General features: G+C 36.3%; 1 protein-coding gene across 1 annotated transcript in view; it reads left to right on the top strand.

Moving 5' to 3' along the window:
- und (methionyl aminopeptidase und) overlaps positions 1–15,699 on the top strand; it is a 29,304-nt gene extending 13,605 nt beyond the window's left edge. Inside the window, exons 2-3 of the mRNA XM_089099466.1 lie at positions 559–1,237; positions 15,088–15,699. Coding sequence (XP_088955592.1) covers positions 559–1,237; positions 15,088–15,650 — 1,242 coding nt within the window. The 3' untranslated portion in view covers positions 15,651–15,699. The remainder of the gene's footprint in view (positions 1–558; positions 1,238–15,087) is intronic.
- Positions 15,700–19,353: the final 3,654 nt, after the last annotated feature.

Raw genomic sequence — 19,353 nt, 5'->3', positions numbered from 1 at the left:
TTTTCTTCTAACTGCTGATTTTGTTTATTATTCCCATTTGAAATTCGCAGTGATGCTCGTTGTCGCATATCTTCTAGCAGCAGGTCTCGTTTGCGCTTCACTTTCGTGCATCATTAGATTAGACATTTTCCATGCCTCTTGCTTTAGCTGTTTTGATTCATTTAAAATCGTTTCCAAGAGAAAATGCATACATACATACGTACATAAATAACTACACAGTAGCTTGTTTAAAGGGAGTATATATATATATACGAATAAGCAAATTCAATTGTGCTAAAAAAAAATTCTGGCGCGAGTTTAATTTTTCCTTCCTGTTAATGTATCTGATTACCAATGAATTGTGCTAGCTGTTACTAATAAGTTGAAACATAGTATTCTTTGTGTTTAGCATCTTATTTAGGGCTAATTACGAATCAGTAAACTCCTCTATTCATACACTTTGTTTCTTAAGATGATCGGTTCATTCAAAGCTTTCCAGGTTATATATTCAAAAACATTTATTTAATTAATGTTTCTGGTTTGCTGCTTAAGTTGCTAGATACCTTTTTCTTTTTCCAGGAAGGTCCTATAGTGGAAAATGGTCATCTGCCAGAAAATAGTGAAGTACAATCTGGTGACGAAGCTGAAACTGCCGACATTAAGACTAAAAAGAAAAAGAAGAAGAGTAAAAAGAAGGCTGGACCTGCTACTAAAGCTCAAACGGATCCACCATCAATTCCAATTCATGAACTATTTCCAAATGACAGTTTCCCCGTGGGACAAGAATGTGAATATCCTCCGTCCAAGGATGAACGCTTGGCGAAAGATAGGTTTACTGCCGAAGAAAAGAGGACTCTTGATCGTTCACAAAACGACAGTTATAACGAAGCTCGACGGGCAGCCGAATCACACCGACAAACTCGTCAATATATGCAAAAGTATATTAAGCCGGGAATGACAATGTTTCAGATTGTTGAAGAACTGGAAAGAGTCTCTCGTTTGTTGATTGGTGAAGATGGACTTAAGGCAGGACTCGCTTTTCCTACTGGTTGTTCATTAAACCACTGTGCAGCGCATTATACACCGAACGCAGGCGATTCAACGGTGCTTCAGTATGATGATGTTTGCAAGATTGATTTTGGAACACATGTCAATGGGAGAATTATTGATTGCGCGTTCACTCTCACATTTAATGATAAGTATGACAAATTACTGGAAGCTGTAAGAGAAGCAACAAATACCGGAATAAGAGAAGCAGGTTAGAATTTAAATCATTTTTATATGCTTGAGCTAATCGTCTGCAAAGAAAAATTTCGCCATTGGATGAGAAAAGACCAGAAATACAGATATTGTGCTTTTGGCTATTAAAGAAAAGTGTTGAGACTGTTCAATCTCTAATGTGCAGACATCAACAAAAAAAGAGAGTTCGCTCTCCTGTAATTTCGTGATAATAAATATACTTTGGTTTCATTGGTTTACATCTGTGACGTTTTTTCGTAATTGCTCCCATTTCTAGAGAAATAAATAACTCCGCCTTTTTAAAATCTGATTGGTTCACTAGCCAGTAAAAAGAACAACAAGTTAAGTCCCTCCCGAATGGTTGTCCTGTGTGAGATTTTAAGCCAGTAAAAAGAGCAAACAATTCTGTATTTCTTACAAATTAATTAAAAAAACTTTTTCCACAAAATAAGTTTTTCAAAGAAAAGTAAAGAACTCCATTAAACAAAAAATGAGCAAAAATAAAATCAAATAATGTACCAAGCGTGAAACTACCACAAATCAGCATCGATAAATAAATGAAACCCAAAACGAACAGAAATTACAATAAAAGACCGAGTCAAACTCAAAACGAGCAGAAATTAACATAAGTTGGGCTCAAAACCCCTATCCTTCCCAAAGCCAGAACATAATTTGCACTTTACTGAAAAAATATAAATATTTTTACTTTTATAACTTTAATAAATCAAATAATATTAACATTTTGATTGCTAAATATCAGTATATGTATATTAAACTAACAATGCACATTCACTTGCATTTTTTTTTCAGTGAAGTGCAAATTATGTTCTGGCCTTGGGAAGGCATAGGGGTTTTGAGCCCAACTTATGTTAATTTCCGCTCGTTTTGAGTTTGGCTCGGTTTTTTATTGTAATTTCTGTTCGTTTTGGGTTTCATTTATTTATCGATGCTGATTTGTGGTAGTTTCACGCTTGGTAGATTATTTGATTTTGTTTTTGCTCATTTTTGGTTTAATGGGGTTTTTTACTTTTCTTTTGAAAACTTATTTTGCGGAAAAGTTTTTTAATTAGTTTCTACTCGATTTATATTGACATAGTCTTTTCAGGGAAAAGAAAATAATACTTTAAATATTTTCGTTTTTTTAAGAATTTATATTTTGGCCTGCTATTTGTATGCTGGAGAAAAATTTTCAGCAATTTTTAACAACATACACCCTTTTAAAAATCTAGACACAAATAGTAGTGTTTAATTTAGTTTTATACCATTTAATTTGATACCATTCGCAAAAAAATCTATTTATTTTCTTTGATAGCTTGGATATACTTACGCTATTTTGATTTGGTTAGATTTTAAGAGCAGAAGTAGCCCCAAAAGTTTGAACATAATACCCCCAGTCGTTCTTGGGATACTGCTGAGATGCCTTATTGGGAATTAGCATTAACACAGTGCATTTTGATTTAATCTTAAGGCAACATTTAGTTTTTAAACATAAAGGTAAATGGGAGGGTGGGCGTGGAAGAGGGATTAGTTTCTCCCCAATCTCTTTCGACCATTAAAAAGCGCATCAGCCCTTTCTATTTTCAATAGAATGAGCCCTTTTCGAAGTTCCTACGACAGCTCCTTCGATATAAAATGCCCTGGTCTAAACAACAACAACAACAAAAAAATAATACATTATACCCACATCGATCTTTACTATAAATATGTCAAGCCTTCCAATCACTTTCGACTATTAAAAAGGGCACTAGGCCTTTCGATTTTCCATCGAATGAGCCCTTTTTGAGTTCCTACGACAACGCTTTCTATTAACACCTTATATGCACCCAGGGCATAAATTACAACCCATACCCTAAGGGCTGTGAGGGTTGTTGTCATCTTTTAAGACCTAATTTCCAGAACTTTCAACTATGTTAAACAAAATGGCTATCTCAAAATTTTGATTGGATGTGTCTGGGAAAATGATGGGTGTGAAGGGGGCGTTAGTCGCTCTCCAGTCACTTTCAACTATTAAAAAAGGCACTAGCCCTTTCAATTTCCAATCAAATGAGCCCTTTTGAAGTTTCTACGACAACGCTTTCAATAAAAACCTTATATGCCCCCGGGGCATAACTTACAACCCTTGGCCTTAGGGCTGGGGGGGGGTGTCATCCTCAAAAACCTAAGGTCCAGAACTTTCTGCAACGTTGAATAAAATGGCTATCTGAAAATTTTAATTGGATATTTTTGGGGGAATGGTGGGCGTGAGAGGGGGGTTAGTTACCCTCCAATCACTTTTATCTATTAAAAAGGGCACTAGCCCTCTCAATTTCCAATTGAATGATCCCCCTTTTGAGGTTTTTACGACAACTCTATCTACGTATAAAAACCTTATATGTCCCCAGGGCATAACTTACAACCTTTGCTCTGGGGCTCTCGGGTGTTTGTCATCCTTAAATAAATAATTTCTAGAACTTTCAACTACCTTGAACATAATGGCTATCTCTAAACATTGATTCAATGTTTTTGGGGTAATGGTGGGCGTGAGAGGGGGGTTTATTACTCTCCACTCACTTTCGACTATTAAAAGGGCAATTTCAATTTACATTCAAATGAGCCCTTTTGAAATCTCTTCAACAACTTTCTATATAAACCTTATATGCCCCAGGGCATAACTTACAATCCTTGCACTGAGGGCTCTGATGGGGTTATCATCCTAAAAGACCTAATTTCCAGAACTTACGACTACGTTGAACGAATAAAATATCTCAAAGTTTTGATTGGAAAGTTTTAATGGCTATCTCTAAACTTTGATTGAATGTGTTTGGGGAAATGGTGGCCGTGAGAAGGGGGTTAGTTGCTCTTCAATCACTTTCGACTATTAAAAGGGCACTAGCCCTTTCAATTTCCAATTGAATGAGTCCTGTTTGAAGTTTCTTCAACATCGCTTTCTATAAAAAGCCTTATATGCCCCCAGGGCATAACTTACTACCCTTGCCTTGAGGGCTGGGGGGTGGAGTGGTTGTCATCCTTAAAAACCTAATTTCCAAAACTTTCAACTACGTCGAATAAAATGGCTATCTAAAAATTTTGATTGGATGTGTTTGGGGAAAAGGTGGGCGTGAGAGGGGAATTAGTTGCCCTCAAATCACTTTCGCGACTATTAAAAAGGGCACTAGCTCTTTGAATTTACAATTGAATGAGCCCTTTTTCAAGTTTCTACGACGAAGATTTCAGTAAAAACCTTATATGCCCCCAGGGCATAACTTATAACCCTTCCCCTGAACCCTTACACTGTGTGGGGGGGGGGGGGGTTCTGCTCAAACTTATAATTTCCTGAATTTTAAACTGCGTGGAAATCTCAAAATTTTGATTGGATATTTTTGGGGAAATGGTGGGCGTTGAAGGGGTGTTAGTTGCTTTCCAATTACTTTTGACTCTTAAAAAGGGCACTAGCCCTTTCAATTTCCATTGAATGATCCCTTTTTGGAGTTTCTACGACAACGCTTTCTATAAAAACCTCATATGACCCCAGGGCATAATTTACAACCCTTGCCCTGAGGGCTTGGGGGGAGTGTCCTCCTCAAAAACGTAATTTCTGTTGGGAAATCAACAACGCTGAACAAAATGGCTATCTAAAAATTTTGATTGGATGTGTTTGGGGAAAAGGTGGGCGAGAGAGAGGGGTTAGTTGTCCTCAAATCACTTTCGACTATTAAAAAGGGCACTAGACTTTTTGAATTTCCAGTCGAATGAGCCCTTTTTCAAGTTTCTACGACAAATATTACAATAAAAACTTATATGCCCCCAGGGCATTACTTATAACCCTTGTCATGAAGACTGTGTGGGGAATGTCCTACTCAAAGGTATAATTTCCTGAACTTTAACTGCTTGGAACAAAATGGCTATCTCAAAATTTTGATTGGATATATTTGGGGAAATGGTGGGCGTGGAAGGGGTGTTAGCTGCCTTCCAATTACTCTTGACTATTAAAAAGGGCACTAGTCATTTTCATTTCCAATCGATTGAGCCCTTTTTAAGTTTTTACGACAATACGTTCCATAAAGACTTTATAAGCCCCCAGGGCACAACTTACAACCATGCCCTGAGGGCTGTGAGGGGGTTTTCATCCTCAAAGACCTAATTTACAGAACTTAAAACTACGTTGAATCAAATGCTATCTCAAACTTTTGATTGGAAGTGTTTGGGGGAAAGGTGGGCGCGAGAGTGGGGTTAGTTGCCCTCCAATCACTTTCGACTATTAAAAAGGGCACTAGCCCTTTGAATTTCGAATTGAATAAGCCTTTTTTGAAGTTTCTACGACAACGCCTTCTATAAAAACCTCATATGCCCCCAGGGCATAACTTAAAACCCTTGCCCCGAGGGTTGTGGGGGAGTGGCCTCCTCAAAAACATATTTTCTATCTGGAAATCAACTACGCTGAGCAAAATGGCTATCTCAAAATTTTGATTTATTGTGTTTAGGGGAATGATGGGCGTGGGTGGGGGGCTAGTTGCCCTCCATTCACTTTCGAATATTAAAAAGGGCACTAGCCCTTTTAATTTCCAATCGAATGAGCCTTTTTTGAAGTTTCTACGACAATGCCTTCTATAAAAACCTTATATGCCCCCAGGGCATAACTTACATCCCGCGCCCTGAAGGCTGTGGGGGAGTTTCCTCCTCAAAAACATAATTTCTATCTGGAAATCAACTACGCTGAACAAAATGGCTATCTAAAAATATTGATTGGGTGTGCTTCGGGAAATGGTAGACGTAGAAGGGGTGTTAGTTGCCTCCCAATCACTTTCGACTATTAAAAAGGGCACAAGCCACTCCAATTTCTAATTGAATGAGCCCTTTTCGAAGTTTCTACGACAACTTCTTCGATACGAAGTGCCCTGCTATAAAGGAAAAAAAATTAAATAATACATTGTGTCAACATCGGTCTTATATGCCCTCAGGGCATAACTTACAACCCTTGCACTGAGGGTTGTGGGGGAGTGTCCTTCTCAAAAACATATTTTCTATCGGGAGATCAACTACACTGAACAACATGGTTCTCTCCAAATTTTTTTGGGCTGTGTTTGGAAGACTGATGGGCGTGGGGGGGGGCTAGGTGCCCACAAATTACTTCTGACTATTAAAAAGGGCACTAGCTACTCTAATTTCCAATCGAATGAACCCTTTTTGAAGTTTCTACGACAATTCCTTCGATACGAAGTGCCCTGGTATGGAAAAAAATACATTGTGCCAACATCGTTATTTACTTAGGCAGCGCAATAGCGCTATAGGATAGTCTCCTATTGATTTTTATCGGTGCAAAAGGCCACAAGTTCTTGGGATGTTGACATGGGGTATGATTTTCATGAAAGACCTCTTTTAATGCTAAGATTTTTCATATTCTCACGTGTCTATTTTTATCAATTTTTGGGTGACTCCTTAACAATAAGTTGTCTTGGGGGGCTTTAAGTTGTTATATTTGTTTTCAGAATTAATTCTGCTGAAATATAGCCCTAATTTTTGTATTTCACATATTACCTTATGGTAAAAGTGTTGCGTTTCGGAATCCAATTGTCGTGAACTGTAATTGATTATGTACAACAGTTTTCTTTCAAACATAAGACAAAAGTTTGATCAATAATTTCTTAGATCATACTGCATTTGCATTTACGAAAAATTAAGAGAGAAAAACTGGTTTAGTTTTTCATACAAAAGTTTGATCCGTTCTCGTTGTCATAAGTGATGAAAAGAGGACAAAATTATTTTTTGGTTAATCTTATTGGAGCATTTTTCTTCTAATCTAACTAGAATAACAAACGAAATTTCCTTTCCTAATATTATTTGCCTTACTCTATTTAACGATTCTGTGAAAGCAGTTTGAAATTCGTCTATTTTTTGTTGGTTTAAAATCAATTTAAAGTTAACTTTTTTCACTCATTTTCAACACGCTTAGCTTTTAATAAGCTAGGCGTGAAAAGTTTTCCGTCCTCGTTGTAAAAAGAAATATGAGAACATGTAACAAAATGGATAGAATTGTGTGAAAATTCTAAACTTTGAGCCAAAAAGCAGTGGAACTTGAGTAAATTAAAGGCGTCTACAAAAGAACATTTAATAAAATGAGAATGGAATAAGACTTGTTTTTGCATCGTAACTGTTAAGATGGAGAATGCTCCGAAGAGATTACTATTCTTCTTTACTTATTTTGAGAATATAAGAGCCCACATTTTGCTGTCACTACTATATTCAAAATACACATAATTGAAAATAGGTGAGGACGTGCTCCCCATACATTGGCCTGAAACACCCCTCTGTCAGAAAATGTTGGGCATAAAACACGGCGCTTTTGGTACCAGATAATTCTTCAGAAATGTCTTCTTATCCACCCCCTCCCCTTTCCTTAAAGAATATAGTTTGGTGGGTCTTTGGAGAGAACGATTTGACTTGATATTGCTTTAGCTTTTTGACCTTTAAAACGACGTGACCTACAGCTTGCCGTCAGTTGTTGGGTAATTGATTATGTTTTTGGTCAGTTTAACTAATTTTGTTCAGTTTAATATGTTTAGTTGGTTAGTTGATTGGTTATGTTTGTAATAAATTGCAAATAGCTCATCATAATAAGATGTCGAGATGTTTTATCAACGGTAATTTCTGCATGAAACTTTTAGCTTTCAGCTTGCCTAAACCAGTTCAATCAGTGCGTAACATAATCGTTTTTCACTTCAACTAGTTAAAAAACCAAACATGTTTTTAAAAAAAAGTTTGTTAAAGTATCTTTTTAGGTCTAAACTGTTGAAAGGCGGTTTGAACCTGTTATCAAGAATAATTCCAGTCTGAAATTTTTAGCATTTAACTTACTGAATTTCTTCAACCAGTACCTAATATAATATTTTTTTCATGTCAACTAGTTTAAAAATAAAATGTACTTTAGTCAAGCTATAATATCATCAACCTTGTTGAACTATGTCAAAAAACGAATATGTTTTGCATTTTAAACATTGTCTCAAAAGTATTTACCATTTGGATTAAAAGGAAAAACAAAAATCTGTCTTGGAAAAATAAAATATTTTTCAGGTAAAATAATATCATTGAAGTACCAAGGGCAGTGAAAATGGAATCTAATTGTTTGGGTCTAGACTATTCACTGAGCTGTTTAGTTTCACGAATAATTCCAATAGAAATATATGTTTTGCTGGCGAAAACTTGTATAACTAATCAACAGGTATTCCAGGGCTGTGCAGAGAGTAAACACGAAAACTTTAATAATATTATTGGAGATTTGAGTCAAACTAGAGGGAGAAGGATATTTAATTCGCTTTGATGATATTTTCAGTGGATACTATTGACTGAAGGGCAAAGTATAATTATTGAGAAAATAAAGAGGCTTGTGCCACTGTTTGTTTCTCAATTTATGGCCATGGCTTTTCAGAGTATGTTTACCTAAAAGCATGTAATAGCTAGTTATTGTCTCTTTTTATCGTTCTATTAGACCTCCTTATCATAATGATACAAAAGCTCTGATGTCTCCCTTTCAGTTGGTCCAGTATTCCTTGTTGTGTGCATTTTGTCTTCCAAATCACTTCTTCAGGGCCGTATCCAGGTTTTTTTTTTGGGGGGGGGGGGCTTGCAAAAAAACTAAAAACGCATCAAAAATTTATTTATGTTCACTTCTGTTACGTTTTTACGAGTCAGACAAACATTTTGGGGTGGGGGTTCAAACCCCCTACCCCTCCCCTGGATACAGCCTTGCACTTCTTTGACTTTGCAGGCTCAAACTTCGTATGCACAGAAATTGCTTTGCTAAACTTTGGTATTTTTCCAGTCAAAAATATTGTTGTTAAAAATATCGAGTTTGTAGAAGTAAACCTCCCCTTTCCTCAAAAATAGTTGCAATAAAGTTGTTTTTGGCAAGATTTTTAAACGATTCCGTTTTACTTCAAAAACATTTGTGTCCCTAATCTGCTCTGTTTTTATCTTCTGTTTTTAATACAAAGAAGGAGCAAAACAAACGTATCACTCTCATAGAAGGATTATCACTGAGGGGGGGAGACAAAAAATGGTATTTCTTAACCCGCCCCCTCCCCAATGCCAAAAGAAACGGAATAAAATCCAAGGCGGCAAATTTTTAATAAGCTGGTGCACTATAATGATACGTTTTCTCAATTCATATGCTGAATTCCTGCACAAGGACGTTGTTTTCAATTGTATGTAGAAAAATTAATCCTTTTACTTATTTTCTAATTTTTTCCAATCCGGAAATTATTTTTCAATTGCTCTTATAACATAAAATTATTTAAAAAGCTGTTTTTATCGTTAAATTACATGATTAATTCTCAAATAACGGATTTTGAATAACTACTTTCCTTCTCGAACTGTGATCATTAGTATTAAATTTTGGAAAACCCACGATTCCCAGTACCTCTTGTATTATTAGCTCTGTATCTAAAAATAGGAAGAAACGTAGTTTAGCACCTTAGGTTTAACATAGCTTTTACAGTCTTCAAAAAGGCAACAAAAGGAGCCGCCTGAAAAGATCTTCAAACACGCCTTACCAATAACTCCAAAGGAATACTAACTAAGCTAAATGTCAGTTGGATCCTTGGAATTCAGTCTAGGATTCCCTAATGGCCTATCACCATTTCGTCCTTAAACAGAATAGAATGTCACTCAAGTAAGTTGTTTGTGCCTTTAGATGAAAGATATTGCTTTAGAATGAGTCTTCAATTTCGTAAGTTTTGACCAATCAAGGCGCAAAAAAGTTCATGAGGAAGCAAGCTCCTAAACAACGAGGGAATAGCACTTTTCCTTCAGGAAAGCAGAACCCAGTCACGTTTTACTTGTCACCCTTCACTTATAAAAAGTTCTATCTATCCCCTATCTAGTGACTTTTTTGCTTGCTTATATGGGAAAGCACTTCTACAAACTTTCGGAAGTCATCGTTTGTTTTTCATCATATCAACACTTGATATTGACCTTGTGGAATATAGGGAATCCTGGGGAAATAAACTTGGTATGATTTATAGAGATGGCATAAAAATATATAGATACATCATTAAAACAGGAATGAAAATTAAAATGCGAAATTATCATACACAGAGCTGTGTTTTAAAGAGAGTGATTTTTCATAAGTTTTCAAGGGCTAATTCTCATTAGAAGAGAAGTATTGCATTTGAAATTATTAAATCTGCTAGCTTTTGCTAAAATCCTTGTCTCAAATGTTCAGCATTTCTAACGATAATATTAGAACAACATATTGTTCCCATGTTAACCATCAGCTGAATACGCTTTTCCTGTTTGACACCCATTTCTCACATAAAGTCAAACAGCTGAAATTGAGACTATTTAAAAATTGGGTTTAAAAATTATGCTTGGTTCTTCTTTTTCTTCTTCTGGAGATGGTGTAGAATAGCTTCATCTGACTTCCTTTGAAATGCTACGGCGTAAACTTACCATGAAATTTCAACTGCAATTTCAACTGTAGTCCCACTTTCAATGTTACATTCTTCCTCCTTACCAAGATAACTTGTAAACTAAATCATGGTTGCAGCGGTAGCTGTAACCTAGCAAAAAACGCACCACGGCCCATGGTAACAAAAAACAAAAAATGCGTTTAGAAAAAATGGCTAGTGAGAAAAAATTCCCATTAGTATCTGATTCAAAAATGGTAACTATTATCTCGATTCGTCTTAATAGTAAAATGTTGTTTTGAAAACCAATTTATAGGAATTATGAAAAATGACCCTAAATCTCTCAAAAATGGCGATGATCGAAACAAAGTACTATACTAGACTAATTAGAAAGAATGTCAGAAGACCTCTACTTCAACAAAATATCAATTTTGGCAATAGAAAGATACTGCAATTCCTTTGCAACCTATTATATTCGTCATTAGGTTTTTGACTCTGCTGAATAAAATGAATATCTCAAAATTTTGGTCGGACGACTTTGGAAAAAAAACGGCATGGAAGGGGGATAGCTATGCTTCAATATTTTTGGTCACATAAAAAAGGCACTGTACCTTTTGATTTACGATCAAATGAGCCCTCTCCCGATCTTCTAGGATCACTGGTTCAATATGATCACCCCGGGGAAAAACAAACGAACAAAAACGCATCCGTGATTTTTCTTCTGGCAAAAATTGCAAAATTCCACATTTTGTACATAAGAGCTTGAACCTCTACAGTGGGGCTCTCTGATATGCTGAATCTTATGGTGTGATTTTCTATAAGATCACATGATGTCTTGGGGTTGTTTCCTCCCTTTATCGAAAATTGGGCAATAATTCTCAGGCTCGTTACTTTTGATGGGTACCGTAGCATTAAACTTAATGAATTTTATATATTTTGAATAAGCACCAAAATTCAATTCTTTTGATGTGTCTATTGAAATCAAGACTCTCTTTTTCAGAGTTTCAGTGACTATTGAGCCGCATCGCTATTTACTTATAGTTCGTTGCCACAAATTGTTTTGGTTTTTTTGGCAGGAGGTAATGTTACGATACTGAAAACTGTATTGAATAAAAAAAACAAGTATTTTTAACTGAAAGTAAGGAGCAACGTTAAAACTTAAAACGACCAGAAATTATTCCGTACATGAAAGGGCTCAACGCCCCATTCTTTACTACTACTAACAACTCACCGCAGCACCAAGCCGCCTGAGGCCAACACAGCTACGCACGCTCTTCCGTCACAATCTATTAAAAGCCTCCCTTTTTACACCCTCCCAGGAAGCTCCCATTTCCTTTAAATCTTTCTTTATGACGTCCTCCCACCCCAGACGAGGACGACCTGCTTTCTCTTTAGCCCTAGACGGTTGACCGAAAAGGACAATCTGTCATCCTTCATCCGCACAACGTGCCCTAGCCATCTCAATCTTTTATTTCATTATAGCCCTAGAGAACGGTATTGAACCACATTTTTCGTACAGCCTATTGTTTGAAATACGGTCAGTCAGCCCGGTACCCAGAACATTCCGTAAGTAATTTCTCTGGGAAACATCTTGCAAATCATCATCCGCTTTTCGGAGCGCTCATGCTTCATAGCCATATTTGACGACTGTCATCACTGTAGCTTCTAATATTCTAATCTTGGTTTGCAGACTTATCTTCCTATTCTTCTAAACTTTTTTTAACTGTGAAAAAAAAAATCCTGAGCCTTGGCTATTTTACTTTTTAACATCTTCACTGCTCCCACCATCTTTACTAATAATTAAATAAAATAAAACAAGTTTTTCTAACTGAAAGTAAGCAGTGACATTAAAACTTAAAACGAACAGAAATTATTCCTTATGTGAAAGGGGCTGTCCCCTCCTCAACGCCTCGCTCTTTACGCTAAAGTTTGACTCTTTCTCACAACTCTATTTTTTCAAAGCAATAAACTCCTTACTTGCAGCCCTTCCCCCGGGGACTTTGGGGTATTAAGTCGTTCTCAAAGATGTAGTTATTAGATTTTTCGATTGAGCTGAACAAAATGACTTGACTTACTTAACTTAAAACTCTTGCTCGGCAGCGTCGCCAGCGTAGAGGGAACCAGACGTCAGCGCCGTTAGTCGTCTCCAGAGTGGCCTGTTTTGGGTGGGGATAGGAGCTTCACTGGGGTCAATTCCCCACGCTGTGAGTCGTTCGCGGATGATATCCGCCCAAAATGGCTCTCTCAAAATTTTGATTCGGTGACTTTGGGAAAAAAATTAGCGTCGGGGGGCCTAGTTGCCCTCCAATTTGGTTTGCCAATTAAAAAGGGCAATAGAAATTTTAATTTCCGTTCGAATGAGCCATCTTGTGACATTCTAGGACTACTGGGTCGATATGATCACCCCTGGTAAAAAAAAAAAAAAAAAAAAAACAACAAATAAACACGCATCCGTGATCTTTCTTCTGACAAGAAATACCAGCTGAATCTGACGGTGTGATTTTCATTATAAAATTAAATATAAAAAAAACAAATTTTTCTAACTGAAAGTGAGGAACGACGTTAAAATTTAAAACGAACAGAAATTATTCCGTATATGAAAGGGGCTGTCCCCTCCTCAATGCCTCGCTCTTTACGCTAAAGATTTTTATTGTTTAAAAATATAGAGTTGTGAGAAAGTCAAACTTCAGCGTAAAGAGCGAGGCGTTAAGGAGGGGACAGCGCCTTTCATATACGGAATAATTTCTGTTCGTTTTAAGTTTTAACGTTGTTCCTTACTTTAAGTTAGAAAAACTTTTTTTTTTATTTAATTTTTGAACGTTTTTGAATTAATGCAGGTTTTGATTTTGGCTCACCGCATATGAATAATTAAAACAAAATTTGCATATTAATTTTACTTTTATTTGGTTAAATGGCTTTCTCGAAAGTTCTTTAATTTTATTTACGAACTCTTTTATTAGTAATAAATATACATAACTTACGAATTACCTTACGTAACGAAGTTCTATATTCACAGATTTTTAATACATATATTAGGAGGTTCTCCCCCTAGTCAATACCTTACTCTTTAAGCTAAATTTGAATTTTGTTCCAATTCTTTAAAAATTACCCATTAATCACAAAGGCCGTTAATTAGAATAAATAGCTCTTATGAAAGTACTACAAAATCTTTGGCTTAAAGAGCGAGGTATTGACTAGGGGGTGAACCCAATCTTATACGTAATATTTTCTGTTTGTTTTAAGTTTTGATGTTGCTCCTTATTTTCAGTTGAAAAACTTGTTTTTTTTTTATTTAGTTTCTGATTTTTTCGTTAATAATGATGGGAAATCCGGCGCCCCCTTCATAGCAATTTCCCTTCCCCATGAAAACTTCCTTCATGGAAAGATCCTCCAATATAGCCCCTGACCCCCCCCACCCCCTACCAGAAAAAAATCCCCCCTGAAAACGTCTGTATACTTCCCAATAACCAATACTATATGTTAACATTGGGTAAAGCTCATAACTTTCAGCCCTCCCCCCGGGGACTTCGGGAGATTAAGTCATCTTAAAAGACATAGTTATCATATTTTTGACCATGCTGAACAAAATGGATATCTCAAAATTATGATCGGGTGACTTTGGGAAAAGAAATGAGCGTGGGAGGGGGCCTAGTTGCCCTCCATTTTTTGTAACTTAAAAAGGGCACTAGAACTTTTAATTTCCGTTCCAATGAGTCCTCCCACGATATTCTAGGACCAGTGTGTCGATACTATCACTCCTGGGAAAAAAAAACAAAACAAAAAAATAAATAAATAAACACGCATCCGTGATCTTTCTTCTGGCAAAAAATGCAAAATTCCACATTTTTGTAGATAGGTGCTTGAAACCTCTAAAATAGGTTTCTCTGATATGCTGAATATGATGGTGTGATTTTCATTAAGGTTCTGTAACTTTTAGGGGGTCTTTCCCCCTTTTTTCAAAAATCAGCCAAATTTTCTCAGGCGCTTAACTTTTGATAGGTAAGACAACTTGATGAATCTTATATATTTGAAATCAGCATTAAAATCTTATTCTTTTGATGTATCTATTGGTATCAAATTCCGTTTTTTAGAGTTTCGGTTACCATTGAGCCGGGTCGCTCCTTGCTTACAGTTACCACGTTACCACGAACTGTTTGATTCTATGACTTTTAGGGGGTGTTTCCCCCTTTTTTCGAAAATAAGGCACATTTTTTTCAGGCTCGTAGCTTTTGATGGATAAGATTAAACTTAACTAAATTTATATAGCTCTAATCAGCATATAACTACAATTTTTTATACATGTCTACTGGCATAAATGTTTTATTTTTTAGAGTTTCGGTTTCAATTGACCTGAGTTGCTCCTTACTTACAGTTACCATGAACTGTTGGAGCAAAATGATATTTGAATTACTTAATTGTTTATTATTTTCTGATCCTTATGAAAAATAATCTAAGACATATATGATTAACAATATATTTATGTATGCAGGTATTGATGTGAGACTTAGTGACATTGGAGAAGCCATTCAAGAAGTTATGGAATCTTATGAAGTTGAGATTGACGGAAAAACCTATCAGGTCAAACCAATTAGAAATTTGAATGGACATTCCATTGGCCTATACAGGATTCATGCTGGAAAAACTGTCCCTATCGTTAAAGGTGGGGAAGTTGATGTCATGGAAGAAGGTGAATATTACGCCATTGAAACATTTGGCTCCACTGGCAAAGGTGTTGTTCACGATGATATGGAGTGTTCCCACTACATGAAGAATTTCAGCGCTGGCCATGTTCCGCTCCGATTAGCAACTTCCAAGCAGCTGCTGAATGTTATTAATAAGAATTTTGATACTCTGGCATTTTGTCGTAGATGGCTAGATAGGCTGGGACAGACTAAGTACTTATTGGCATTGAAGGACCTTTGCGATAAAGGGGCTGTTGATGCGTATCCTCCTCTTTGTGATGTTAGAGGATGCTATACTGCTCAGTTTGAGCATACAATTTTGCTAAGGCCGACCTGCAAAGAAGTACTTAGTCGGGGTGACGATTATTAAGTGAATATGTTTTCTCCAATTCTGTGTGAATATATACCTTTTTAAATCACTTATTCTCTTGTTCGGTATTATTATTTTTTCTAAATGATCCCGACTGTTTATTAAGTGGACAGTCAGCATTGTCGTGTATGGTTAGCTCTTTGACTTCCCGCGTAATCTCTTTCTCTTCCCCTCTCTCTCTTTTTTTCTCTCTCTCTCTCTCTCTCTCTCTCTTTTTCTCTCTCTCTCTCTCTCTCTCTCTCTCTCTCTCTCTCTCTCTCTCTCTCTCTCTCTCTCTCTCTCTCTCTCTCTCTCTCTCTCCTTCTCTGTCCCTCATTCTTTTTCGTGAGGGATAATTTTATGTTTCTAAGGGATGCCTTTATCTGTCCAGCAGTAATGTCTAAGCCTTATCTCAGTCTCGGCTGGCAACTCCTGCTGGTGATCACTATTTTTAATGAGTCTCCTCGTGCGAATCAGAAACTTTTCTGTCTACGAGAAACAGATCTAAGATTATGTTTTAGTTATATTGATACATATATTTTAAGAACAAAAATGTTACTGATTAAGCAGTCAATATTTTTTTATTCCTCAATTTCTGGACCATAGAAATGTATGGATCCCCCTCCCCCATATTGGAGGGGGCAATTTTGTTGTTTCTTTTAATTTTCTTCAATGAAAATTCCAATAAGAATTGTGTTAATAGAAATACCAGAATAAGTATTTTCAAACTCATGGGAGAGGAAGTGTAGGCAAGTGCCCCCCCCCCCTCTTAGTACGCCTGCCAGTAACAGCTTGACGGTTACAAAAATAGGTGAGTCCTGTTATCAGGGCTTCGTTGCTTTCTTGCATAACGGCAAGCCATAGGTTAAGAAACACAGTGAAATGCTGGCATACAGTTCTTGAAATTTTAAGCTCTTTTGATTGACCAATATTTTCCACGAAGTTCAATATTAGTCAAAATGGCTAAACAGCCGGACCTAGCCAAGTAGAAGTTTTTATTACTGGAACGAAATATCATAAAACACACGAAAAACTCAATTTCGAGTTGGATAGCTCTTCACTCTCTAGTTTAGCAGTAAACTACTAAGTAGGAAACTCCTAGAATAATACGGCGTGTTCAATTTACTTATAGGGTTAAAAAAAAAAAAACGGGAAGTCAGCTAACACACATTATTTCCGAGGCCACTTAAAAATTAAGTTATGGTATTCTATGGCGTTAACATGATTGTATATACAAGAACGTTTACCATTTATTACACTTAATGCATTTACTTTTAGTATTCTTGATATAGATGCCAATTGGAGGGGGGGCAGTTGTCCATTCCAGAATGTTTTAGAAATATTTTTTACTTTAGTTTAACAACAACGAAAAATCCTTGTCCCCCCCCCCTCTGCCCTAAATTTTTATGAATCGGCACGAAGGGTCCAGAACGAAACGTCTTTATATTATTTATTCTTCGTGATTTCTTATTTTAAGTTGTTTATTACAACTGTTGGACATGGTATACAAAGATGGAAAATAATGATAAACTTAGCTGAAACACAAAGTTTTAGAGGCCACTTTTAAGATCTTTTCGCTTGTACTGCATGGTATTTACTTAGCTGCTATAGGAAGAAATTTTATCCCCTCGTTTCATAGTACCTAATGCATTGCTTCGGCATCCCTGTCGATGCTTCATTAAAAAAAAATTCTTATAGATATTTTTTCTTATGGATTATAGAAAGTCTGAATATCAAGCTTAAACAAACTATTTGTACACATCTAGGGACGATTGTATATCAGGCTTTATTTATGCAAAAAGAATATTGTAAAGTGTCTCAACAGTCGCTGTAGATAATTCGCCCCTACGAGTTATTTATGAGTTGATCTTGGGGGCAGTTATAATTTAAATGGCAATATTATTATACAGGTGACAATTTTCAAAATGGCTGTCGTGTCCGCTCTGCAATGAGTCAAACTGTGTATATCAACAGAAAAATTTTATAACTAGCAATAACAAACGAATCTAATTTTTACATTAAAAAATTAGCGTTCCGCACCTAGGTAGTGCTATATACGAGATTTTGTTTTTTGCTCAAAATATTACTACATGTCTCAAGAGCAAATATAAAGAATATTAGCCCCCATATACTCTGAATATTGCTAAACGTTAGGGATTATAAAAACGAATAGTTTTATTTGGTCTCAGAAGCTGGACATTAAGCACAGTGTGGCCACCACCACAGGAGTGATATGAACACCTAGAATGTCAATTATATAAGCAACTTGTATAAGCTGCATGAACGTCTTGATTGTTGTACACAATAGTCATGAAGATTAAAAAAAAAAAAAAAATCAGAGCAATCAAGAACAAGCAGCACACACCTTAAATATTATAGTTCAGAATAGCAAAGAAGGATTTGAAAACTTTTTAGGCAATAATCTTGTCCGTCGGAGCCAAAATCTTTTGTTCAACACAGAGCAAAAACTCGAAATTTTGGATTGGGAATGCCCGGTTATAATTTTATGTTGACTCTGAGAATGGATCTAGGCACTTAAAATGGTTCTTTTTTTTTGCTTAAACTGTCATCTAAAAATAATATTTAAGAAAGAGGTGTTAATAATGTCAGAGTAATTGCGAAAGCTTACGCATAAAATTAACGATACTAGAGATAAATTTAGTGAACATCAGCTTTTTTGAAAATTGAATTTGAATAATAAAGATAATAAGACATTTTTCATGGGCCATGTAAAATAAAAGATACGTAATATGAACCCGTAAGGAGACATCCGAACATCATTTGTACATGCAAAGTTCTTGTCAACAGGAATATACTCAAAAAAGTGTGGGTGTTTACACTCATTCTCAAGCTTCTCTGTCGTATCAAGTAAGGTGGCAAAGTAATAAAGTTGTTCATCAAGTAAGGTGGCAGACCTTAGTAATGTTCTGTGGTAGGAACGGTAATAGAAATATTAAACCACATTTTAGTTTTCCTTTGATATTTGTCACACTACTTCTTGACTACGTTTGAATATGTATAAAAAAAGATGTTCTTGGTAGACCCCGGTCCCGCGCCGGTGGATCGACCGAACGCCGCCAACGAGAGGCCCAGTCGAACGCCGCCGAAGTGTCGTAACACCACCGGCGCGCCACAGGTTCGCCGCCGCTGGCAGAGGCGGCGGCGTTCGGTCGACTTTAAATTAATTTTGCGGCAATTCTTTATTGTGTCAACCGCAAAGTCGGAGCTTTTCCTTCTCGTGTGGTTTATTATTTTAGTTTTCCTGAATAGAAATCAAGCAGGGCTTGCACTATCCCCGAATTTTCGGGTATCTCCCCGAAAATCTATGCGTCACCCCGAAAAAAAATTTGGTTCCCCAAAAATCACGCAATCACGGTGCCACCCCTAGCGATTTATCACCAGTGACTTTCCCTGCCAAATATTACTTTGTATACCATAATTCTTCACTACTCTCTTGTTCATTAATTTTCGTCTCTTTTGTTACTTTGCATAAAAACCAGACAGATACAATATGCTATTGCAATATACACAGTTCTTCATATGTTGACAAAAAAAAGTATCGTCTTTATGAAATGAGTTTAAATCATTTTGAATGTAGTTTCTCAATCGCTATTTCTTGCATCATTCGCAGTCAAGAATTTTATTTTCAAGTCGAATAGAATTATAGAACGCATTCACTACTATACAGCTTCAGCCTTTTGTTGGATTTTGAAATTGACAGCCG

This window comes from Artemia sp. Qi Xiang Cuo, chromosome 2 (assembly GCF_049724085.1).
Source record: "Artemia sp. Qi Xiang Cuo chromosome 2, ASM4972408v1, whole genome shotgun sequence".
NCBI lineage: Eukaryota > Metazoa > Arthropoda > Branchiopoda > Anostraca > Artemiidae > Artemia > Artemia sp. Qi Xiang Cuo.
The sequence above is the reverse complement of the archived record's forward strand: the minus strand, read 5'-3'. Positions and strand labels throughout refer to the sequence as shown.